Consider the following 25,270-nt stretch of genomic DNA (forward strand, 5'->3'; position numbering starts at 1 on the left):
GGTGCGGACACTTATACTGGGCACAATTTTGGTCTCCGGTGTATAAGGAGATCGCTGAGCGGGTGCAGAGAAGAGCGGTCAGGGTTATTACGGGAATGGGTGACTGCAGGAGACGGGGGCTCACATTGGGGGGTGAGGATTCAGATTGCGAAGATGAAGCCTTAGAGGCGTCTTATTACATGGGGGAAGGGAAAGATATAATATACTCAATATAGTGTTTGAGCTTGTATAATGGGGGGCGGGGAATGGTATAACGGGTCTCCATACAGGGCAGTGTGAGGACAGATCTCTGGATCAGGCAGTATGAATGCGAAACATCATATAGATTTCATGTTATATGTATCATCATCATCTCCAGAGACGCGGCCCCCCACCCAGTACTACAAACTGCATCTACTTATATACATCCGCTTTAAAAATAATAACACCCCCCCCCCCCACACTGCTCTCACCCGCTGGTTACTACTGGAATGGGTGACTGCAGGAGATGGGGGAATCACACCGGGGGGGATTCAGATTGGGATGATGAAGACTTAGGGGCGTCTTATTACAATGTACAAATATATGAGGGGACAGAGCTGTATAATGAGATTACACCTGGGCCTGCAACAGCGACGAGGCATCATCACAGACACAGATTATTTACTGCGTGAGCAGAGACACTCGGGACCCTTCACCGTACGAGCAGTCAGACTATGGATTACCGTATTTACTGTGCGAGCAGTGATACTATGAAAGCAGTGAGACTATGGATTCTTTACTGTGCGAGCAGTGAGATTACAGCACTCTCTACCACACAATGCTGTAATGGTTGATGCTCTAAAAAAAAAAGTTCAAGGACATGGATGCTTTTCATGGAATATTACATTTTGGGGATAGGAACTTGATCCTAGGCACTAATCTGGTTGCTGTGTGTGGAGTGAGGAATTAACCCTTCACTGATTATGGGGCAATTAGCACCGGCCTTATTTGCTCTGGGTTAACCCATTAGGTTATGGGTTAACCCATTAGGTTATGGGTTGGACATGTCCCTGCTCTTCACAGGTCCAGCACTTGATGCACTCACCTTTAAGAGGATGATGTCTATCTCATTGTACTTCATACCGTTCACCAGGATGGGAATAAGCCTGCAAGACAAAGAGCACAGTTCTACCTCCACTACCAATCATACAACCATGAGGGTCTCTGTACGGAAGGAGGGGTGCAGACTTCTAATATGGGGCACATTATCAGCGAGATTCTCTCCAGACTACGATCTATGATAATTAATCAAGGGCCCCCTTAAATATTCTGCACCCCGATCATGACAGGGACACTTCCCTTGTTGCCCTGGATGTGTAATGATAGACCTGCTCCCCCGGATATAAGGGGGCAGCCAAGCTGGGTACTCACTGCAGCAGGTGATTGGACAGAGCGTCTTTACAGATCGGTTGATCCGCCAGCGTAAGCCAGAACTCGCAGGCTTCCAGCGCCACGTTCTCGTCGCTGTCCTGCGTCCGCTGCAGCATGTACTGGAGGAGGGAGAGGAGGACACGACTGAGCAGAGCGGCTCTGACCCACCATGACAGAGCAGGAGGAGGAGAGACCATCACAGACCTGGATGATGCTGTGCATGTGAGGAAGTAGCCGGTCTATCCGCACCTCCAGCAACATGACCAGCGCCCGGCACACATTCTTACGGACCTCGGGGTCTTCATCCACCGCAAGTGCAAAAAGGTGCTGAGGAGAAGAGGGGCTTCGTTAGTCTCATCTCTCCAATGACACCTGGGAGAGATCCAGGGATTCGGTCACGGATTCCCGCAGGAACACAAACCTCGATGAACGTGTCGATATTATCCATGAGAGCCTGGGCACGGTCCGTGATGAACTGGTTCACACAGGCGATGGCGTGGGACCTGGAGGCAGGAGGAGAGAGCGTCAAATGTGGGTACAAGAGGCGGCTTTAGGGCACTGACCGGAGTGACTGGAAGGACCTGATTTTGGGGCTGCAGTGCTTGAAAAACTGGAGAAATTTGGGGATCATGATGTTCAGCGGTCGGTTCAGGGCGTCGCTGTCCAGGAGCTCGGAGGAATCCTCGCAGATTTTCTGAAGAGCGCCAAACGCCCCCTAAAAATAATAAAGGAAGAAATATCAGATCAGTGGAAGTCGGACCACAAGACCCCTGTACAGCACCATCAGAGGGTGTCCAAAGACACCGGGGTCACTGCTGAGATAGTCTTTGGGTTTCTACACAGATCTGCATTAAGGCGCATGTCAGGGTTTGCTGGGAGCAGTAACAGCATAGTAACATAGCTAGCAAAGCTGAAAAAAAAAAAAAAAAGACATTTGTCCATCCAGTTCAGCCTATATTCCGTCACAATAAATCCCCAGATCTACGTCCTTCTAAAGAATCTAATAACTGTAAAATACATAGTAACACTACCGACACTGGAATTGGCACTAGTAATACTGCAGGAGATATTCATTACATGTGACATGAGAAAAACTACTGTATTTTTCAGACTATAAGACGTACTTTTTCCCAAAAAAATTTGGGCGCAAAAATGGGGGGGTCTTATAGTCTGATCACAGGGTTACAGGCAGGTTGGGGCAGTGGTGTAGCAGCGGATCCGGCGGAGGCAGAGGTGTGGCGATGCTGAAGCTCGTGTTGATGGCGGACGGTGCCGAGTGCACCTGAGCAGGGTCCCTTCCTCAGGATGGCGGCGGCAGAAACGTGGCGACGCCGCGGCCCGGCGTCCACGGCGAGCAGAGCCAAGCACACCACTAGCCTCCCTGCGGCCACCCTCCTGAAGCCATGGGCCGCTAGAGGCGGCGCATGCACAGATGGAGACCCCGGCGGCCCAGAGCCTCAGTAGTGTTACAGATCGCTGCATATCTGATGATCAGCCATGACCTGGGCCAGTCACATGGTATATATAACAGGATGGTTCAGGGAGGCTCATAGCCATCAGTGCTCACCTCGCAGGTGTTGTAGTCCTCCGAGTTCAGCAGGTTGCAGAGCTGAGGTAGTAGTTCTGGCCACGTCTGCAGCTCTCCCTTTGATGCTATGGTGGTGATGAGGATTCCTGAAGAGAAACATCAACAAAAGCGACAACTAAGCGTCTAATGCTAGGATTACACTTGTGCGGATGACAGGTGTGTAGGGCCATAACACGGTCACTGGATCAGACAGTATGAATACAAGAGCCCTCACTGTACGTCAGGGATAACGGATCTGCATCATGTCCAGGGGCCAACAGCAGAGACCTCCACGGCTGCACTCACCGATGGTGGCTCTGATGAGGGAGGACGCATCTCCGATGCTGTTCAGACATTCCTGCTTTATGAATTCAGACACTGGCTGGGGAAAGTTCTGGTAATGAGCCTTCACGTTGTTCTTTAGGATCAGACCACTCAGGGAGCGCGTGGGCTCATCTGTAATACAGACACTGGTTATTATACTGCGACCTTCGCAACACGGTGACCCCATAGGCTCGGTGTGCAGAGTGTGAATGAGCCTAATCAGGTCCTACCCAGTAGGGCCCAGCGAGTGCATTCACACAATCCACCCAGCACGGCCCGGGGGGCGCATCCACGCTAACCTACCCAGAATGGCCTGGCGGGCGCATCCATGCTAATCTACCCAGAATGGCCTGGCGGGCGCATCCACTCGATCCAACCAGTACGGCCCAGCAGGCGCATCCACGCTAATCTACCCCGTACGGCCTGGGGGGGGGGGGGGGGGGGGGGAGAGAACATCCACGCTATTCTACCCAGTATGGCCTGGCGGGCGCATCCATGATAATCTACCCAGCACGGTACAGGAGGCGCATCCACACAATCCAACCAGTGCATACCGACGGACGCATCCACGCTAATCTACCCACCACGGTACGGCGGGCGCATCCACGCTAATCTACCCACCACGGTACGGCGGGCGCATCCACGCTAATCTACCCACCACGGTACGGCGGGCGCATCCACGCTAATCTACCCACCACGGTACGGCGGGCGCATCCACGCTAATCTACCCACCACGGTACGGCGGGCGCATCCACGCTAATCTACCCACCACGGTACGGCAGGCGCATCCACGCTAATCTACCCACCACGGTACGGCAGGCGCATCCACGCTAATCTACCCACCACGGTACGGCAGGCGCATCCACGCTAATCTACCCAGCACGGTACGGCAGGCGCATCCACGCTAATCTACCCAGCACGGTACGGCAGGCGCATCCACGCTAATCTACCCAGCACGGTACGGCAGGCGCATCCACGCTAATCTACCCAGCACGGTACGGCAGGCGCATCCACGCTAATCTACCCAGCACGGTACGGCAGGCGCATCCACGCTAATCTACCCACCACGGTACGGCAGGCGCATCCACGCTAATCTACCCACCACGGTACGGCAGGCGCATCCACGCTAATCTACCCACCACGGTACGGCAGGCGCATGTACGGCAGGCGCATCCACGCTAATCTACCCACCACGGTACGGCAGGCGCATGTACGGCAGGCGCATCCACGCTAATCTACCCAGCACGGTACGGCAGGCGCATCCACGCTAATCTACCCAGCACGGTACGGCAGGCGCATCCACGCTAATCTACCCAGCACGGTACGGCAGGCGCATCCACGCTAATCTACCCAGCACGGTACGGCAGGCGCGTCCACGCTAATCTACCCACCACGGTACGGCAGGCGCGTCCACACAACCTAACCCGACCGATGGGCGCCTCCACGCTAATCTACCCAGTACGGCCCGACGGAAGCATCCACAGGTTCCAACTAGTACGGCCCGACGGACGCATCCACGCTAATCTACACAGCACAGCACGATAGGCACATCCACGCTAATCTTCCCAGCAAAGAGCAAACAAATGAACGGCATACTAGGGCACACAAATCACCACATTACCAGACGGAGCTACCTATCTGAAGTATTACGGCATATAATTCAGTCAAAAAATGGAGGTGCTTGCATGAAAAAACATGAATATTTCAATGTGAAGCAAAAAGAGAAGAAATATGCAGCACTCAGCGATGTAGCTGAAAAACTGTGAGTCTTTATTTCACATAATTTCCATCAAATGTGTGGACATGCAGGACGTAGAGGAATGCTAGGGGAGGTGCCGGACAACGGCCGTTTCGCGATTACTCGCTTCTACGGGTCCACCTGGACCCGTAGAAGCGAGTAATCGCGAAACGGCCGTTGTCCGGCACCTCCCTCCCCTAGCATTCCTCTACGTCCTGATTGTCCACACATTTGATGGAAATTATGTGAAATAAAGACTCACAGTTTTTCAGCTACATCGGTGAGTGCTGCATATTTCTTCTCTTTTTGCTTCACATTGAAACATCCACACTAATCTACCCAGTACAGCACGACAGGCACATCCACGCTAATCTACCCAGTACAGCCCGGCGGGCACATCCACGCTAATCTACCCAGCATGGTACAGCAGGCGCATCTACACGATCCAACCCGACGGATGGGCGCCTCCACGCTAACCTACACAGTACAACCCGACGGAAGCATCCACACGTTCCAACCAGTACGGCCCAACGGACGCATCCACACTAATCTACCCAGCACAGCACGATAGGCACATCCACGCTAATCTACCCAGTACAGCCCAGCGGGCACATCCATGCTAATCCACTTGATCCAACCAGTACGGCCCAACGGGCGCATCCACGCTAATCTACCCAGTACGACACGACGGTTGCATCCATGCTAATCTACACAGTATGGCCCGGCAGGCACATCCACGCTAATCCACACAGTACGGCACGACAGACGCATTCACACGATCCAACCAGTACGGCATGACAGGCACATCCACACTAATTTACACCTTACGGCCCGACAGACACATCCACGCTCATCTACCCAGCGTGGTACAGCTGGCGCATCCATGCTAATCTACCTACTACAGTGCGCATCTGCACGATCTACCAAGTACAGCCAAGTGGGCAAATCCACATAAATTGATCCAATAAGGCACGAACAATATCTGCACGATCTACCAAGCACAGCGGGCACATCTCCATAATCTACCCAGTACAGCCCGGTCGGCACATGTGCATGATCTATCCAGTACAGCACGACGAGCATCCACAGATACCACGACCCAGTACGCTATACCATGTGTTCACCAACTGCCACATATATCATACCCTGTGAAAACACACTCTATACACAGTATGACCATACCCCCTTCCCATAGATCAGCCCCAGTATGGCACGTTTCCACTGTTGATACCCCACCTACACTGTGACCTGGGGGATCACACCCTCAGACATGGCGGTTCATACACCCGACAATCCCCCTCTCACCTTCAGACTTGAGCCGCGTCAGCACAAAGATCAGATAATTGTTGAAGTCAGGATATTGATTCAGCTGCTTCAGTTTCTGAGAGACGGTTAAGGAGAAGAGAGCGACCATATGCTGTGACAGAACTGGAATATAGACCCCCGCTCCCTCATATTATACATCCACTACCCCCCACATTTAGCAAGAACTGCCCTGCATGTATAAGGATAGACGCACAGAAAGAGCCGCCAGTCAGCGACCAGACGCAGTGTGAGCGTGCAGAAGCTGGCAGACACTAATCACCATGTGATGTGAAGGATACGTCCTGGACCACCCTCTGGGTGGCTGTGTCTGGGGACTGAGAGTCCTTTAAGAGCTGCAGGACTTGCTGTAATCCTTCCTCATCCGGACGCCAGTCCATCTTCACAACCACAGGCTGCAAGAAGACGAAGGAAAACTCAACATCACCAATATTCACAGACGTGCAGTATTGCCCCTCTGCCTGCCGGGGGCACTGCTGTACTGTAAATCCAACAGGTACTGTCCATTACACTCTGCTGCTGAAGAAACCTACGGTTTAAGGCCGGGAGGAGCGGGGAGGAGGCCGGCAGCAGCTCTTGCACAAAAGATCCTAGCACTCCCATGCATGGAGGAGTCGGAAGAGTAGTCAGCTGAACCAGTGTTCATCTGACAGTTGTTACTTCTGTATGGGGGGCTTTAAAGGGAACCTTTTACCAGGACTTTTCCACCTCATCTGATAGTAGCATAATATATGGTCAGAGACCCTGATTCCAAGGATGTGTCACTTACTTAGCCGCTTACTGTAGTTTTGATAAACTCACTGTTTTTTCAGCAGGTGGCTATCAATAGAGGATTAGTAAACCTGCTGCTATGTGGGCCTCCCTATTCAAGGGCTCTGTATAACCCCACCCACGCCACTGATTGGCACTTTCTATGTACACTGTGCATAGGCAGAAAGCTGCCAATCAGTGGTGTGTTGGGATTATACAGAGGTCAGCATTCAGAGATCTGCAATGAGAAAACAGTTTTCAATCAAAACTACAGCAAGCAGCCGAGTGACATCGCTGGAATCAGGGTCTATTCCCCTAAATTATACTGTTCTTAGATTACATACTAAAAAAAAACCTGGTAACTGATTCCTTCTAAATAGCAGAAGGTTTCTCCTCTCCCTGCAAAGCACAGATCTCCCCCAGATGTGTACACAGGATATCGGTCGGCAGCCATAGACACAAGATATTTATCTGCAGATCCAGGTCAGTAGCGTCGGCCGTTGATCTCACGTTTCGGACCACGGCAGGCATCAGACTGACGTCAGTGTAAGTACATCTGATTAACGGGGTCTCATCTTCATAAGAGGGTATACTGGAATGTACTCATACATCAATCATCTGCTACCTCTTATTAATAATCCTCTAGCCTAAAGAAGAGATATTTATGTATAATATACTGCTCATTGCCTAGGTTACCAGCTACCTCTGCAACCTATCAGAGGTGGCTAGTCTCCAAGACAATGAGAACAACTCTTCCAAGATCTACTCTGAAGATCACCAGATCCGCTCTCCTCTGATGCTGCAGTGAATCCTGCCTGTGACCGCAGCAGCGGACGGTGCACAGTGCGGACAGTTAGCTCAACCCCAACTGTCAATCGTCAGGAGCGCAACTGATGATGTGATCCCGAGACAGATCAGACAAAGAGATAATATCTCATGTGGAGGGTCAGATATGGATCCAGTCAAGAAAGGTCCGGGGTTTTGTTCTTTAAGGTGACCCCTGATCTACCTGGGAAAACTCCAGATTCCTAAGGCAGATCCCGCTACCCCCACCCTGCCCCCGGCAGATCCCACTACCCCCACCCTGCCCCCGGCAGATCCCACTACCCCCACCAGATCCTGCTGCCCCCAACCTGCCTCCAGCAGATCCCACTGACCCCAACCTGCCTCCAGCAGATCCCACTGCCCCCAACCTGCCTCCAGCAGATCCCACTGCCCCCACTAGATCCTGCTGCCCCAACCTGCCTCCGGCAGATCCCACTACCCCCACTAGATCCTGCTGCCCCCAACCTGCCTCCGGCAGATCCCACTACCCCCACTAGATCCTGCTGCCCCCGGCAGATCCCACTACCCCCACTAGATCCTGCTGCCCCCAGCAGATCCCACTACCCCCACTAGATCCTGCTGCCCCCAGCAGATCCCACTACCCCCACTAGATCCTGCTGCCCCCAGCAGATCCCACTACCCCCACTAGATCCTGCTGCCCCCAGCAGATCCCACTACCCCCACTAGATCCTGCTGCCCCCAGCAGATCCCACTACCCCCACTAGATCCTGCTGCCCCCAGCAGATCCCACTACCCCCACTAGATCCTGCTGCCCCCAGCAGATCCCACTACCCCCGCTAGATCCTGCTGCCCCCAGCAGATCCCACTACCCCCACTAGATCCTGCTGCCCCCAGCAGATCCCACTACCACTATCTGCCCCTGACAGATCCCACTACCCCCACCAGATCCCACTACCCCCCATCTGCCCCAGCGGATTCTGCTGCCCCCCAACAGATCCCACTACCCCCACCTGTCCCGGCAGATCCCGCTGCCCCCACCTACCATGGCAGATCCCAGATGCCACCCTCTGCCCCAGTAGATCCTGTGAAATGATTGGTCCGGGAACTTTACAGACCCAGTCAGAGTGGAACAATCACAGCCCGTGTTCACACTTGCACACCTCCCGGCTCCTATCCGCCACATACGTCTCGCTCAATGGATCCCGTCGCATATTGTGGTTTCCGTCCTCCCCATAAATCACTCCTCCGGCCCGGCCGGCTCCCACCTGTAGCTCTCGCCTGCACTCACACTCACCCCGGCCCTGCAGCCGGCCCTCCCCCTCCTCTACCTCCGCCGCCGGCTCCTTCCCGCTCCTCTATCCCCCCCGGCGCCGCTCACCTCGCAGGGATGGAGGAGACTCGCAAGCGGCGCAGACACAGAAAGAGAGAGCGCGCGGGCTGATGACGTCATTTGCACCTTTACAACCAACCAATAAACTGCCGTCAGAGAGGCGGAGCCAGTTCTGTATGACCCCTCCCGACCGCCGTCTTTGGCCTGGGCTATTTCAAATGCTGCCATGCCGACTGCGCTACAGCACGTGACCGTCTGAGGGCGCCATCTTTGTTTTGGGCGCTTGAGAAAAATGAAAAATTTAAAAGGAAAACTGGTGGGATGTTGTGAGAAGGGGATTGTAGGCGACCAATAAAAACGCTGCTTTCATTTTGGGGGCTGGAATCATGGCTGTGCTTTTGAGCTGTTTGTTCCTGCTTTTATTCTGGAGCTGTGCGCCCCCATTTGCAGTGATAATCCCCCATAAGTGCACATCACCCTACTGTATATGGGGTGTTGTAGCCAACGTCATTATTTAACTCTTTAGTTGTGAGACATTTTTGGACTTGAAGGGATATAAAATCAAGTTATCCCGACACCGAGAATAGCTGATCGTCCGACACCGGGAACAGCTGATCGTCCGATATCAGGACCCACTGATCGTCCAACACCGGGAACAGCTGATCGTCCGACATCGGGAACAGCTGATGGTCCGACACCGGGAACAGCTGATCGTCCGACACCGGGAACAGCTGATCGCCCGACATCGGGAACAGCTGATCGCCCGACATCGGGAACAGCTGATCGTCTGACACCGGGAACAGCTGATCGTCTGACACCGGGAACAGCTGATCGTCCTACACCGGGAACAGCTGATCGGCCGACACCGGGAACAGCTGATCGGCCGACATCAGGAACCACTGATCGTCCGACACCGAGAACATCTGATCGTCCGACACCGGGAACTGCTGATCGTCCGACATCGGGAACAGCTGATGGTCCGACATCGGGAACCGCTGATCGTCCGACACCGGGAACAGCTGATTGACCGACACCGGGAACAGCTGATCGTCCGACACCGGGAACAGCTGATCGACCGACACCGGGAACAGCTGATCGGCCGACACCGGGAACAGCTGATCGTCCAACACCGGGAACAGCTGATCAACCAACACTGAGAATAGCTGATCGTCCAACACCGGGAACAGCTGATCAACCGACATCGAAAAAAGCTGATTTTCCGAAACCGAGAATAGCTGATTGTCCAACGACATCAGGAACAGCTAACCGGCCGACACTGGAAACAACTCATCGTCCAAGACCGGGAACAGCTGATCGTCCAACACCAAGAACAACTAATCGGCCGTCATCGGGAACCTCTGATTGGCCGACACCGGGAACAGCTGATCGTCCAACACTGGTAGCAGCTGATCAACCGACACCGAGAATACCTGATAGCTGACTGACACTGGGAACAGCTGATGATCCGACACCGGGAACAGCTGATCAACCGACCCGAGAATAGCTGATCTGCCGACACTGGGAACAGTTGATCGTCCGACACCGGGAACAGCTGATGGCCTGATACCATGAACGGCTGATCTGCTGGGCAACAGCTTAGGAGCAGGGTGGGTGTGCCACTGGACCAGTGTCGCAGCCCGAAGCCAAGGACTCATTCCCGCTGCATCAGAAGACCTCGACATGCCAAATAACCTCCCGCCAGTGTGGGAGAGACCACGGCCATGCTGATGGACTATCGAGACAGACTGAGGAAGCCACGAACTCTGGTAATTGTCGTCAGAAGAAGGATAGTCAATTTCATGAATTGGAGCCAAATACTTGCCGTGCTGGAAAAGTGGGGGAGGAATGTGAGGAACTGAAATACTTTCCCAGCACAGATGACTAGTTACCTCAATTTATGTTGTATTTACATGCAATGACCTTATCTGGTGGGGGAATATGTGCCTTTCTTTCTCTCGGAAGGGGGGCTACTTGGGTTCACACCACTCAAGACTGGCCAGAGACTTCACTGGCTGTGAATTCAATGTTCATTGGTGAAGGGGGTTGGAATGTTGGATTTGGTTAGGGGGTTGGGAGTAGAGTTGATAGACTTGATGGGGGAGTGCAGTTGTGTCTGGGGATCTGAATCAAAAGGAGCAGAGTTAAGGCCGCTCCTGGAACCCATGAATGGACTATCGAACTTGGAACTAAGTTTTCTTGGGCTTCGGTCATGAGATCTATATTCCCCTAGGAATTAACCCATGGACTATTTTTACTGACTTGTTGCTGATCCCGTGGACTGGGGGCATTACATTGGGGTCATCTTCCTGGACTTACTGAAATGCTTGCATGGATACAAATAAAACTTGTTGCAACGTTAACCTGCCTAGGTGATTATTAACACCCACAACTCTAGATCTTCTCAAGAGGTGGCAGCGGTGGGATCACCTATCTCTGAACAGCGTAACAGAGAAAGTTACTGATGGTGACTTGGCAGAAGAGATGGCAGACTCCATCTACAAGAGACTTAAGTAGGAGCAGCTGAGAGCCCTGTGCTCTGGGACAGAGCTGGAGTGGTCGATGGAGGACAACCGGATGGCCCTAATACAACGCTTGGACGAGTGGGATCGAGAACACCCACAGGAGGAGATCAGTCCAGATGTAGAAGAGGACAGCCCAGTGGACGGACAACAGCCGCGGGCAATCATTCCGATGGCAGAGGATCGATTGACCGAGTTGGGGCGGGTGCTGGCTGCGCTAGGAGAGCGGGCCACAGAAAGAGAACGGGCGGCTGTGATAAGCAAATATCTGGGTGTCCATGTAGCCGTAACCCCACCACCCTCTGCGCAGATGACAGTGGATAACGGGAGAGAGGGACCTGCATCTTTGAGGTACCGGGACATACCACAGTTTAATGAAGACACCACGGGTATTGATTACCATCTTCGATTATTTGAGAACCTCTGCGTGCTTCATGAGGTGTCCATTGAGGACTGGCCGAGATTTTTGAGTGTTGGCCTGACCGGGAAAGCCAGAGAAGCTTTTAATAACTTGTCTTCTGGGGATCAGAGGTGTTACGCTACCATTCGCAGCGCATTATTGGAGAGGTATGCCGTCACACCTGAAACCTACCGGAGGAAGTTTCGGGAGACTGAAAAGCCTAATGCACATACGCACCGGGAGTTTGCCAACACATTACATACAGCATGTGCTCAGTGGATCGAAGGACTGGGAGCTCGGGAAGCTGAACATGTCTTGGATATATTCATGCGGGAGCAATTTATGTCCAAGCTCCCACGTGACATAAAGGAATGGGTGGCAGATAGAAAACCACGGAGTCTGGAGGAGGCTGCAAGATTGGCTGATGATTGGTCTGCCAATCGTCCAGGGCGGTGTGGGAGAACAGCTCCGGCAAGTCGGGAACAGGGGCTTCCCGAGAGGCCAGCGAGACCCATGGTCCAGCGAGAGGAGGAACTGCGAGGATTTCGAACTCTTCAAAGAGGGGGAGGTCTCCAAAAACTCCAAGTACGGCATCAGGGCGAGGGGGATTAAGCTGCCATAGCTGTGGACGCATGGGACACTTCGCCAGGGAATGCCGGGCCCATTCAGGTCCACGTCATCCGCATTTCCAACCTGTGAACAGTGTACTGCAATGGGGCTGGAATGCTGGGGGCGAGAAAAGAGGGGGAGGTCCCCCAAAACCCCAAGTACGGCCCACATCAGGGCGAGGTGGATTAAGCTGCCATAACTGCGGACGCAGGGGACACTTCGCCAGGGAATGCCGGGCACATTCGAGTCCACGTAGCTGGAGGAAAATCTCTGAACATTCGGACAGCCCGACTACATTTAGACTGGGGACACAGCAAGGGAATGGTGGATGTGGGGGTAGTGCGACACCTACCTGTGGATGTGTTGCTGGGCAACAACTTAGGAGCAGGGTGGGTGTGCCACTGGACCAGTGTCGCAGCCCGAAGCCAAGGACTCATTCCCGCTGCATCAGAAGACCTCGACATGCCAAATAACCTCCCGCCAGTGTGGGAGAGACCACGGCCAAGCTGATGGACTACCGAGACAGACTGAGGAAGCCACGAACTCTGGTAATTGTCGTCAGAAGAAGGATAGTCAATTTCATGAATTGGAGCCAAATACTTGCCGTGCTGGAAAAGTGGGGGAGGAATGTGAGGAACTGAAATACTTTCCCAGCACAGATGACTAGTTACCTCAATTTATGTTGTATTTACATGCAATGACCTTATCTGGTGGGGGGATATGTGCCTTTCTTTCTCTCGGCAGGGGGGCCACTTGGGTTCACACCACTCCAGACTGGCCGGAGACTTCACTGGCTGTGAATTCAATGTTCATTGGTGAAGGGGGTTGGAATGTTGGATTTGGTTAGGGGGTTGGGAGTAGAGTTGATAGACTTGATGGGGGAGTGCAGTTGTGTCTGGGGATCTGAAGCGAAAGGAGCAGAGTTAAGGCCGCTCCTAGAACCCATGAATGGACTATCGAACTTGGAACTAAGTTTTCTCGGGCTTCGGTCGTGAGATCTATATTCCCCTAGGAATTAACCCATGGACTATTTTTACTGACTTGTTGCTGATCCCGTGGACTGGGAGCATTACATTGGGGTCATCTACCTGGACTTACTGAAATGCTTGTATGGATAGAAATAAAACTTGTTGCATCGTTAACCTGCCTAGGTGATTACTAACACCCACAACTCTAGATCTTCACACCATGAACGGCTGATCGACACCGGGAACAGGTGATCAGCAGGGGCATCAGAAGTCGCACCCCCACCAAGCTGTAATGGATGAGATAGGCCAGCAATATAAATGTACTGGAATACCCCTTTATGAACAGCATAAAAAAAGAGTGGCCAAATTTCACCCAAAATTCACAAACTGTTACACCACTGCCAGCGTCCCAGCATGGCTCCCCTCCATGCAGGAATGTCGACATACCACCCAGGCCGTGTCTCTCGGCGATTTTTTTGGTTCTCGGCACGCCTAGTGCATGCTGCCTTGTTCTTAAAGGCCCCTGCAAGATGGCTCTCAGCCAATAATTTCGAGTCATCTTGTATAAAGGGCCAGACCTGAACTTGAAGTCGCAGATCCTTGTGTGGGCAGGCCTGAACCCGTAGTTCCTGGTCCTTGTGTGGCCAGTACTGAAGGATAGTGATCGGACTGCAAAATGTCCTATGAGGAACGGATAAAAGGATCTGAGAAAGTTTAGCTGGCAATAAAGAAAACTCAGAGGAGACATAATAGATGTCTACAAATATCTGAAGGGTGCTCACAGCGTAGAGGGATCATCCTTATTCTCATTTGCACATGGAAACCCGAGAAGCAATGGAATTAAACTGACGGAGAAGATACACAATGACGCTGTAGGTCCCTCCAAATATAATATTATATGATTCCATGAACCCTGAAGCCAGTCCAGTGGTACCTGAATCTATATCCGATACCAGTGTGTCTGAACGTGTGCTTATTCGAATATTTTGTGTATGGGGACTGTCCTATCTGTCTCTGAATCGGCCCTGTCTGAGACTCTGTGTCAGTAGCCCTTCTGCCCGAGGATCCTGAACCTAGTAGTCCGAATGGAGCACTAGTCCTATCTAGTCTTCATACCTGACCCCTGAGGTCAGCAGCCGCAGTACCTGGGACTACTTGGGAGTGGTACCTGGTGGCCAGCTGCAACTTAAGCCTGACTCCACCATCAGGAGCTCCAGTGAACACCAGGTAACAGCTTAGCTATGCCCCTCCTAGGCAAGTCTGTCCCCATGGCACAGTGGGTCCACGAACCATGTTTGTTACCTGCTTGTGTAACACAAGCCATAATCCGTCTATGATAGTATTCTGTGGATAGATTAAATCAGACTGGAGCGCTAATGTAATGCACACCAGCCTACAAAGCAAAGCCCCATACCTACAGTGACACGAGGCAGAGGAACGTCTACACAAAAGTGTCCGCCTACCTATGGAGACATATTGTGGAGGAACCTGTAGAAAAAAACCTACATCCCGACCTTCAGCGGCACATGGCAGAGCAGCCATATTGTTGTGGGACTAGAGGGATTGAATGTGTTAAAGAAACAATACAGCAGAGGAACATCATAGCATTTTATAGTAAAATGTGCTCTATAATGTAAGAAAACAACAAAAAAATAGGTCCTACGGCAAAATTATGAACCTGAGATACACATGAAGGGTTAATAAGGAAAAGCTGGACTGTTAAAGTGGTCCAATAGAAAATATCTGGATGGAAATCTGCTGGAGACAATCACAGTGAAAGAACCTCCCAGAGTGTCCTTAGAGGGGGCATAAGTGTGAATAGGAGGGGATTCACCATGGTGTTTTACTGGGGGGGCCTCATTAGGTATGCTGTTGTGTCCCCATAAGAGTCGTTATCAGCTATTTTTGCCCAAGTGTCTAAAGAAGGTGCTTTCTTATGTATTCTATGGCAAGGGTATTTAGAGGGGTCTCCTCAGCCGTTTATCATAATTGTCTTTAGATCCTTGCCTGGTGATATAACATGTGCATATTTAGATGGGGTCGTCTCAGATGTACTAGTGTGAGTGTCTGAAGAGGGGGTGTCCTTAGAGGTGGTCTTTTCAGGTGTTATAGCGCAGGTGTTATTAGAGGTCTTCTAACGTGAGTATCCTAAGATGAGGTGTCCTCAGGTGTTCTAGCCCTAAAGTACTTATCTGGACGTGTGTTCTATCACAATTGTTCTTAGGAGGTCATCCACAAGTGTTCTAGCTCAATTGTTCATAGATTGATTGTTCTTGGTGGGGCGTTTCTCAGGTACTCTAGTACAATTGTTTTTTGAGGGCGTTCCTCACGTGTCCTAGTCCTAATGTACTTATGGGGGCATTTACAAGTACCACCCTCCGATATCTATATTCAAACGAAGTGTATACCCATTAAAGAAAATTAAAGAAAGGTATAGACATGTGAATAAATAATATTAAAATTTAACTTTTATTATAATCATTAAATTACTCCCCGGCTCCCTGCGCTGCAATATACACCACCAGCCAATCAGAGGCCAGCAGCTGACGTTGGAGTGCTGGTCACAAGCAGAGCATGACAGTGATATCATGCGCTGACCCTGCCGGCACACTGGAGTCAGCTACAAAAGAGGACGCTTCACATCATGGGAGCGGAGGAACGTAAGAAGAATCATGTTTTGTCCAAATGCTGATTCTTCTTTTGTCCTTATTCTCCCTTCTTGGTTTGCTCCTTTGCAGGTGTTTTCCATTTTCCCATTTTGGTTTGCCCTATCACGTTCTGGGTGAAGCTGTGACAACACTGCATTCACTCTTAATTAGGCCAGATGTATTTTTCTTCAGAGGGACCAGAGACATAGGCCATTGTTCATATGAGTCTGAACATTGACTCTTGTTATAGATTGAATTGATGTTTGTGAATTGTTGAATGGCTGCCCTTTACCTATTATATCAGCTCCTACAGTTTATTGTGCGACTATCCATGGAGCAATGATTAAGAACCGCAAGGTTTGAAACGCGTATGCTACTATATAACTCCACATAGGGGTCTTGTGACATTTATGCCAATTGTATCAAAAATATATTTTTTAATGAATTATAAATAAGAAATAATTTTTATGGATATTCTGGAGCTGGACCTTACTTTGTGATCGATTCATTTTCCTGCTGCACCGCTGTCTTCCGTGCTCCTGATTCCTGTCTACATGTTGGTGAGCTGACAAAACAGCTTTTTTTTTTCTCTTGTTTATAAAAAATTTTTGTACCATCTGCAGATACTCGTGTTACGGTTCTGCAGCACATGACTAGGGTAGGAGGGGGAAAACTGACCCTGCACTGCGGCTAGGCTGATACCCTACGATGGGGTGGGCGACCCATTCCTTGTGAATAGACCCACCGACGATCCTAGGCTAATCTCAAGCGAAGACCTATAGATAGGGGGAAGGGGGTCCCTGAAAGATCTAAGGACTGGGTACAAAAACGGGTCACCTCCTAACAGAAAACACAAATAAGGCTGCAGAAACAAACTGAAAAACAGAAACTAAGACTTGCAGAACCAGAGGTCCCAGAACTGCACTAATTAAACACATAGAAGGCAAAGCAAGGCTCCAAGCCAGACTTCAAGCGGATTAATACTGTTGTCCAGCAAGGAATGGGAGACAGGTGCAGGTTAATAAAGGGTAATACAATCACCTGAACCAAGACAAACCCAGCACCAGGGGAAAAAGACCATCAGCCAGAACACTACAAGAAAACTGGATAGTCACAAACTGAACAGATTCTAACAACTAGATGGCCAATTGGAATCCCTGACGTCAGTTGCACCAGCCCAAGTTGCAGTACCTACAGCTGCGCTTATGCAACCCGAAACCTATGCCTCTGGAGTGGAACCCATTCTGTCTGATCCACCTCTTTACTATGGAGATCCAAAGGACTACCATGGGTTCCTGGAGTGGTGTATGCTAGACTATGAAGTTTTCAGTCAGCAGTTTTCCTCCGATCGGGCCAAGGTGGGATTCCTGATGTCCTACCTAGCAGAAGATGCCCTGGCATGGCTCAACCCCATATGGGAAAAAGGGGCTCCTATCACTTCAAACCTGCAGGCCTTCCTGGTGGCCTTTCGAAGGGTCGTCGACTAGCCGAATTCAGAATCTTGTGCAAAGACTTCCTTTCCCAGCTTCCAGGAGCAGACTAGACAGGTGATGTTTGTGAGGAAACTATCATGTCTCTCCCTGTGCTTTCAAAGACCACCCATTCCTCAGCCTATTGAGGCAACTGCCTGTGCTGAATCAGTGTTCTGGTCTGGAAATCCCGTGTGGTGCTTCGTTGGGGACATCCGAGTCACAAGAAGTATCTGGTCTCCATATTTTCAGGTCAGTCAGCAGTGTCGCCATCTTCTCCACCAGGTAGGCTAGTCGCAGACTTGCTACGTGCTGGTATCTCCGAAGAAAGAGAACCAGAGGTGATATCTTCACACAGTCCCGATGACTGTACTAATGATCTGCCCAGAGGAACTTCCCCACTTCGTGGATGTGTCATTTTTTTTAGACCAGGCTGAAAATGGAAATGGGTCGCCCTCGCACACTCAGGGCAGCGGGGTACTCGGTACCGGGCCGGTGTCGAGGCGGGAAAGTGTCACAGCAGCGGCGACCCGGTCCGTGGCCCTGGGCGCCCAATATCAATGGCGGTGATGTTAATGGTGTTAAAGTTTATTAGGTAGTTCGTGACGCCACCCGTGGTGTTTGGCAAGTAAGATGGTAAGCCAACGCTGCATGCAGATCCGCTAGGACTGATGGTGTGGTGCAGCAGAGATGGTATAGCTCCCCACAGGTGGAGCTGTAGTCCCAGGGCAGTGTAGGTGCAATGGATGAGGAGAGGCGCAGAATGGTATGGAGGCTGGTTACCCAGATGTAGCGGTGCTGGAATAACTGGAGGACACCAGAGTATGCGGTTCCAAAGCTTTACTCACTGTTTGCAGTTCTCCAGGTCAGGGCTCCAGCCAACCTCCAGGCAGGATAGGATTCTCCCTTCCACACTCCGCCAACATGTACCTTACTGAACGACTCCTCCAATGCGCCTTTAGGTGCGAAGCACTCCAGTACTTAGTTACCCTGGAATGCCTCTCTCTAGGTGTTCCTAGTCTTACTTGTATGACAGACAGCTGTAGCCTGCTTCGGGGACTCCTCACTGTGTCCCGACTCTATTCAGTTGCTGTTCTGTCACAAGTCTATGATGGGAGCAAGGTGTTAGCGGCTCACTACTCCTCCGGTGTCTGTTGCCGGACATAAAGATCCAATCAACCTCGGGGACCGGGCCCCGGCCTTTGCGCTCTCTGGACTGGAAGGGTTCTCTCTCTTTCTCAACCTGCTTCCCACCGTCCTTCTATTCTCCTTCGTTCCGATCTGTTCTGTCTCTCTTATGGAAGGTTAGGTTATCAATCTTATCAGTCTTTCTCTGGTCTTTCGCGTGCCAGCAGCCCAGATCACTGGGACCTGCTGCAGCACGTCCCTCAGACACCCATCTTCTCTCTCCTCTAACCAACTAACCACTAATCCTACACCTTCCTTCTCTTTTATATCTAACTCCACCCACCTCCCCAGCACCTCTCGTGTTACGAAGCGAGGGACCACAAAAAGCACCCTATGACCTTTCCAGCATAAAGCATGGATGGGTCCCTGCTGAATTATCCTGTGTGTGGGGGTGCAGGTGTTGGAATGCGGAAAGGAGTTCCCAGCCTACCTGGATGGTGGGGCAATACACCTTAGGAGAAGGTGCAGTACCTCTGTGGTGGGCGACTGAAGCCTCAGGGGCGCCACAGATACAGAGGCAGATTCTTCAGTCTCTAGGTGGTCTGGGGAAAAGAACGTCAAGGGAGTGGCATATTCCAAGTCTCTGCAATCCACCAACCAGGCGGAAGAACTCAAGTATGTCCTTGAATCCTCTGGGGTCAAATGGAGAAAGACTTCCCAGTGCCCAGTACTATGCTGAGGATGGCTTGATGGAGAGAAGCACACTAGTAGTGAAGATAGATGTGTCACTTTTCTTCTAGTGGACAGAAGAACTTGTGGTCCTGAAGAGAAGTCATGGGAGTCCTTGAAGAGGTGTCAGCCTCCAACTTTTCTGCAGAGAGTCCTTGCGGGCTTGAAGAAAGGGGGGGCATAAGGGTAGTAGTGTAGCGCTATAGTCGGTTCTCCAGCAGGGTGTCCCCTTCTCCCTTTTCGCAGGTGACGCTGTCTTACTCATCGTCCTGGCCCCGCGGCGTGGTCCCCAGTGTTTCATCCTTCGTGCTCTGTGCAGAGTTCCGGTGGTGTGCCTAGTGCCTCTCCTGCTCTTAAAGGGATAGCGTGCACATATAGTAAAATGCCCACAGCATGTAGCTTAGAGACATATAGCATAATGTCTTCAGCTACTGGAAGGCTCTCAAATTATTGCTGGGAGTTATCCTGTATAAAAGACTACCTTTCCCTTAGAGAGTCACCAAGCAACAAGTTTAGTCATTAGGTAGTGTCGTGCTCTACTAGTGCAGTTGTGAAGTCCCCTGACCCTTGGGTGGCCAGTGTCCTGAACCTGAATCCCTCGTCCCAGTGCAGCCAGTGCCTGAACGTTGTCCTCTGGTCCTGGTACAGCCAGTCTTAAATCCGAAGTCCCCTAGTCAATGTGGCCAGTGCCTGAACATTGTTCCCCGATCCATGTGTAGCCAGTTCCTGATTCAATATCCTAGATTGCTGTGTCTGAACATCGCCCTAGTCTATGTCAGCGAACCTGACCCCTGGGGTCAGCAGCTGCAGTGCCAGGATCTGCCTAGAAGTGGTACCTGGTGGCTACCTGCTGCCCAGTCTCTCTACACCTGGAGCGCCAGTGAACCCTAGGTAGCTGCTTATCTACGGTCCCTTCTTAGGTAGGCCCGGACCTGTGGCTCACTGGGTCCACAAATCCACGTGCGCCACTGTTGGGCGTAAGTGTATCTTTATGGGAACTAGAGTGTTCAAGGGTCCTTACATATGACCAACATGGAGGTGGGGACCAAGGTTCAACGTTTGCACCAGGGCCCATGGACCTTTAGTTACGCCACTGGTCATGAATACTCACATACTGTATATGTATGTGAGTGGATAATTAGTCAGGCAAAAAGATGTGACATATATCCTAACTGGATCTTATTTGAGCTGTGATATTGTCATTTTGCAGCATTATATAACTGAGTTGCACCCACACACATACTGTATATCTCAATGTTGGTAAAAAGGGGATTGACCATATAATACCCATATTTAAGTAATACAACCTGCATTAAAGCAATAATTCCTTTCTACCCACACGAGCGCTATCATTTCCCAGCAGTGCAGGCGCTGATATCATCTGATTACTCTGCTAACCGCAGCCCACCCAACTTTAGCAGCAGGACTTGAAGTATTCATACAGGCTGCACTATTTAAATCTGGGTGTTATATGGATAATCCACATTTTACCAACATTCACATACCGTATATGTGCGTGGCTGCAACTCAACTATATACTGCTGCAAACTGGCAATATCACAGCTCATATAAGATCCAGTTAGGACTTAATGCCACGCTAAAATACCTACTCACAGTACACAATATAATTAACCTTAATATATAATCTAATTATAGCAGCACTATTTATAATAATTTACGCTTAGTCAGCCTGAGTTCAGTTCTCAGGTGATCTAACCCTAGTGTGCTTAGAGGGGTCATCCTTACATTATCCAACCCTAGTGTACTCAGAGGGGGCAGGCTCACGTGAGTTAACCCTAGTGTACTTAAAGGGGTCATCCTCACGTGAGTTAACCCTAGTGTACCTAGAAGGGGCGTCTTCAGGTGATCTAACCCTAGTGTACCTAGAGGGGGCGTCTTCAGGTGATCTAACCCTAGTGTACTTAGAGGGGTCATCCTTACATTATCCAACCCTACTGTACTTAGAGGGGGCATGCTCACGTGACCTAACCCTAGTGTACTTAAAGGGGTCATCCTCACGTGAGTTAACCCTAGTGTACCTAGAAGGGGCGTCTTCAGGTGATCTAACCCTAGTGTACTTTGAGGGGGCGTCTTTAGGTGATCTAACCCTAGTGTACTTAGAGGGGTTATCCTTACATTATCCAACCCTACTGTACTTAGAGGGGGCATCCTCATGTGACCTAACCCTAGTGTACTTAAAGGGGTCATCCTCACGTGAGTTAACCCTAGTGTACCTAGAAGGGGCGTCTTCAGGTGTTCTAACCCTAGTGTGCTTACAGGGGGCGTCCTCAGGTGATCTAACCCTACTAAACCTATGTCACACCGGTAACGTGAATGCTTTCTCAGTGCTGTTCTACTCACTGTGCTCACCGCTCTGCTCGTCTCAGTGTTAGGCCATCTCGCTCAGCTGCCTTGTGCAACACTTCCAGCATTGCTACATCCTTCTCTTGCTGAGAATCACCATCTGGCTACAGAAAGGTGCGGATAGACTATGCAGGAATTTAACCCCTGTGTGTCATGCAGAGTTTAAGTTCTCTGGCCTATCCCCTGCCAGCAAGGGATATATTAGGCAGCTCCGCCCTCCACACCATGTCTGAACTTAGGTTCCTAGTGCAATTTGTCTCCTAATATCCTGTCTAACTGCATGTTTGTATTGACTCTCCTGTTACTGGCCCGGCTTGTACTCCAGTCCTGTCTGACCTCAACGCTAATTATCTCAGCTTTTTATTCTGAACCTGTGCTGCCTTCGCCAACCTCTGACTTTCTTACCACGTCTCTGTCTATGCCCTCTGGGCCTCATATCCCTGCCCTGACCTGTTGTCCAAGCACTGTCCTGGAGTGGCACCTGATGTCTATCCTAATGACCCAAGCCTGTCCTCACCATCAGAGGCTCTAACGAAGACAACATAGCCACTTATTCACGCCCCTCCAGGTTAAGCCCGGCCAGTGGCGCAGTGGGTCCACACCCACCTTTGTCACAGTAAGTTCAGGCCATGGACCCCATTGACAAATCGTGTCCCAAAGACCCCAAGACTTATGTTCAAGTTCTGTAAGAGGAAGTTTGTGCTCAGTGTGTGCGTCAAGACCAGCTGATGCAGGCAATTCATGTGTTGGCAACCCAGCTGCAGGATTTGTCCTCCTTAGTTTCCACTCTGTTCCTCTGATCCGTGCCTCACCATGTCTTGCCATCCTTCCTCAGGATAGACAGCCTCTCCAGGGGAACGGTCTAAGAAACCAGTTTCAGGTGATGCAGCTAAGCTCCAGCTTTCACTACTGTCCCGCTGCAATGGAGACCCCAAGAAGAGCCGTGACTTTATAGACCAGTGCCACTTCACACTCCATGCCCATCTTTTCCCTTTGAACCATACCAAGATTGCATTTATGGTCTCTCAGCTGTCAGGACAAGCCTTGGCTTGGGCAAACTCCATTTGGGAACATGGAGGTCCTGAGACCCGCGATTTAGGAGAATTCCTGGAGATGTTTGATGTACCAGGCCGCACCTCCTAGTGAAGACCAGGTACAGTAGCCACTTAGTCACGCCCCTCGAGGGTAATTCCGGACAGTGGTGCAGTGGGTCATCACCCACCGCCAGCACAACCTAGAAGCGGCATATTCAGCTGATGTAACCCCAGTGTACTTAGATGGGGCATCCTCACGTGTTACAACCCTAGTGAACTTACAGGGGGTGTCCTCAGGAGATATAACCCTAGTGTACTTACAGGGGGTGTCCTCAGGAGATATAACCCTAGTGTACTTAGATGGGACTGTGACGGGAGTATTCTCCAGAGCAAGGAGGGACAACAGGCCTGGGAATAATCCAACAGATTTATTGACCAAAAAACAGGAACAACACGAAGGTAATTTGCAGAGTCCCAAAATAAGTCCACAGGAAACTGATTCGGGGGCACCTCCCGACAATCCTTGTGCCAGATCACAAAACCATAGTCCTTTAAGAGTCCCAGAAATCCACAACGATCACACAGAGGCCGAAGCTTCCTCAGACAGCCTCGTCCTTCTCTTTTAGCATCCAACTCACATCTGATCTTAAAGCAAGAATGTATTGTCAGGGCTCCTGGGATCAGTCCATCTGAAGGGGGGTAGGGGTCACACCTACTATTCAATGGTTTGGTCCATCAGAAGATTCTAGAAATGTAAGGGCTCCACTGAGTCTACAGGATGTGTATTGTAGGTTATCTTCTGCTTAGGAAAACAATAGCCAAAGTTCCACTAGCTGTTGACACAAGCCTAAATTAGATTATGGTCCAGGTACATCACAAGACATTGCAAAGTATTGGGGGAAGGAGACATGGTTAATTTACAGCAAATGAACCAGAGGAAAGTTAAATGACATATTATACAAAAAACAGGACAGGGCAAGACTACAAATCATGACAATCCCTTCCCCTCCTAATTTGTGTACGTACTAGGGACCTCTACAGGTCACTGGTTAAGTACACACAGGCATGGCTGACAGGACTCAGGGCTCCTCCTGCCTGGACAGTCCATCTGCATTTTGGTGTTGGCTGCCTCTTCTATACTGTATGGTAAAGTTATAGGGCTGCAGAGCCAGGCTCCATCGTAGTAAGCGTCCATTGTCCCCAGAGACTCTGTTCAGCCAGGTGAGGGGATTGTGATCAGTAATGACAGTGAATTCTCGTCCATACAGATACGGCCTTAGTTTCCTAAGGGCCCACACTACAGCCAGACATTCTTTTTCAACAGTTGCATAGGCCACTTCTCGGTCCAGCAGTTTCCGGCTGAGGTAGGCAATGGGGTGCTCGTCCCCAGCTGCATTCACCTGGCTGAGTACAGCTCCCAGTCCATAAGCAGAGGCGTCCGTCTGCACAATGAATCTCCTCTTGTAGTCTGGAGCAGCCAGAACAGGGTCACAGACCAGAGCGTCCTTCAGCTGGTTAAAAGCCTCATCACAGGCTGGAGTCCAGATCACCAGCCGGGGCATCGTTTTCTTGGTCAGGTCGGTAAGAGGCTTGGCCACAGTGCTGAAATGAGAAACAAATTTTCGGTAATAACTGGCAGTGCCCAAAAAAGCCATAACTTGTTTCTTAGTTTGGGGTACAGGCCAGTCTCTAATATCCTGGATTTTGGCAGGTTCGGGACGGAGCTTCCCTCCTCCTACTCTATGCCCTAGGTACTGGACTTCACCCATCCCCAATTGGCATTTATCTGATCAAATGGTTAGGCCTGCTGCAAGAAGCAGGTCAAGAATAACGGCTACTTGGTTCAGATGTTCCTCCCACGTCTGGCTGAAGATGGCGATATCATCCAAGTAGGCACAAGCAAAGTCACCACATCCCCGGAGGATCTGGTCCACCATTCTCTGGAAGGTGGCCGGGGCATTCTTCATTCCAAAGGGCATATTAAGAAATTCATACAGACCAAAGGGGGTTATAAAAGCGGACCGTTCTCTCCCCTCCTCCGTCAGAGGGATTTGCCAGTATCCCTTACTGAGATCAAAGATAGTGACATATCGGGATCCAGCCAGTCGGTCTAGAAGTTCGTCAATACGAGGCATTGGGTAAGGATCACTGACGGTATGGTCGTTTAGTCGTCGATAGTCCACACAAAATCG

The 25,270-nt window shown here is 50.8% G+C and overlaps 1 protein-coding gene and 2 non-coding genes across 5 annotated transcripts; all 3 read right to left on the reverse strand.

The window, feature by feature from the left end:
- Nucleotides 1–289: 289 nt before the first annotated feature.
- On the reverse strand, nt 290–358 carry LOC141079928 (small nucleolar RNA SNORD41). The gene has a single exon (XR_012228584.1). It is a non-coding gene; the product is annotated as a small nucleolar RNA SNORD41 (small nucleolar RNA).
- A 639-nt stretch (nt 359–997) lies between these two features.
- Nucleotides 998–22,123, reverse strand: LOC141079922 (transportin-2-like). 3 transcript variants are annotated; one of them, XM_073565393.1, is made up of 10 exons: nt 22,042–22,123; nt 6,626–6,739; nt 6,327–6,402; nt 3,266–3,415; nt 2,960–3,066; nt 1,974–2,107; nt 1,814–1,895; nt 1,597–1,719; nt 1,393–1,511; nt 998–1,127 (listed from the first exon to the last, which is right to left on the reverse strand). In XM_073565393.1, exons 2-10 carry the CDS (start codon nt 6,722–6,724, stop codon nt 1,013–1,015), a joined length of 1,005 nt encoding a protein of 334 aa, XP_073421494.1. In that variant the 5' UTR covers nt 6,725–6,739; nt 22,042–22,123; the 3' UTR covers nt 998–1,012. The 3 variants fall into 3 exon arrangements, with proteins under 3 accessions (XP_073421494.1, XP_073421493.1, XP_073421492.1); XM_073565392.1 differs by lacking the exon at nt 22,042–22,123 and adding an exon at nt 9,337–9,453; XM_073565391.1 differs by lacking the exon at nt 22,042–22,123 and adding an exon at nt 9,259–9,453.
- LOC141079927 (small nucleolar RNA SNORD41) lies at nt 3,161–3,230 on the reverse strand. The gene has a single exon (XR_012228583.1). It is a non-coding gene; the product is annotated as a small nucleolar RNA SNORD41 (small nucleolar RNA).
- Nucleotides 22,124–25,270: the final 3,147 nt, after the last annotated feature.

This window comes from Dendrobates tinctorius, unplaced genomic scaffold (assembly GCF_039654945.1).
Source record: "Dendrobates tinctorius isolate UK_male_01 unplaced genomic scaffold, ASM3965494v1 ptg000712l, whole genome shotgun sequence".
Lineage (NCBI taxonomy): Eukaryota > Metazoa > Chordata > Amphibia > Anura > Dendrobatidae > Dendrobates > Dendrobates tinctorius.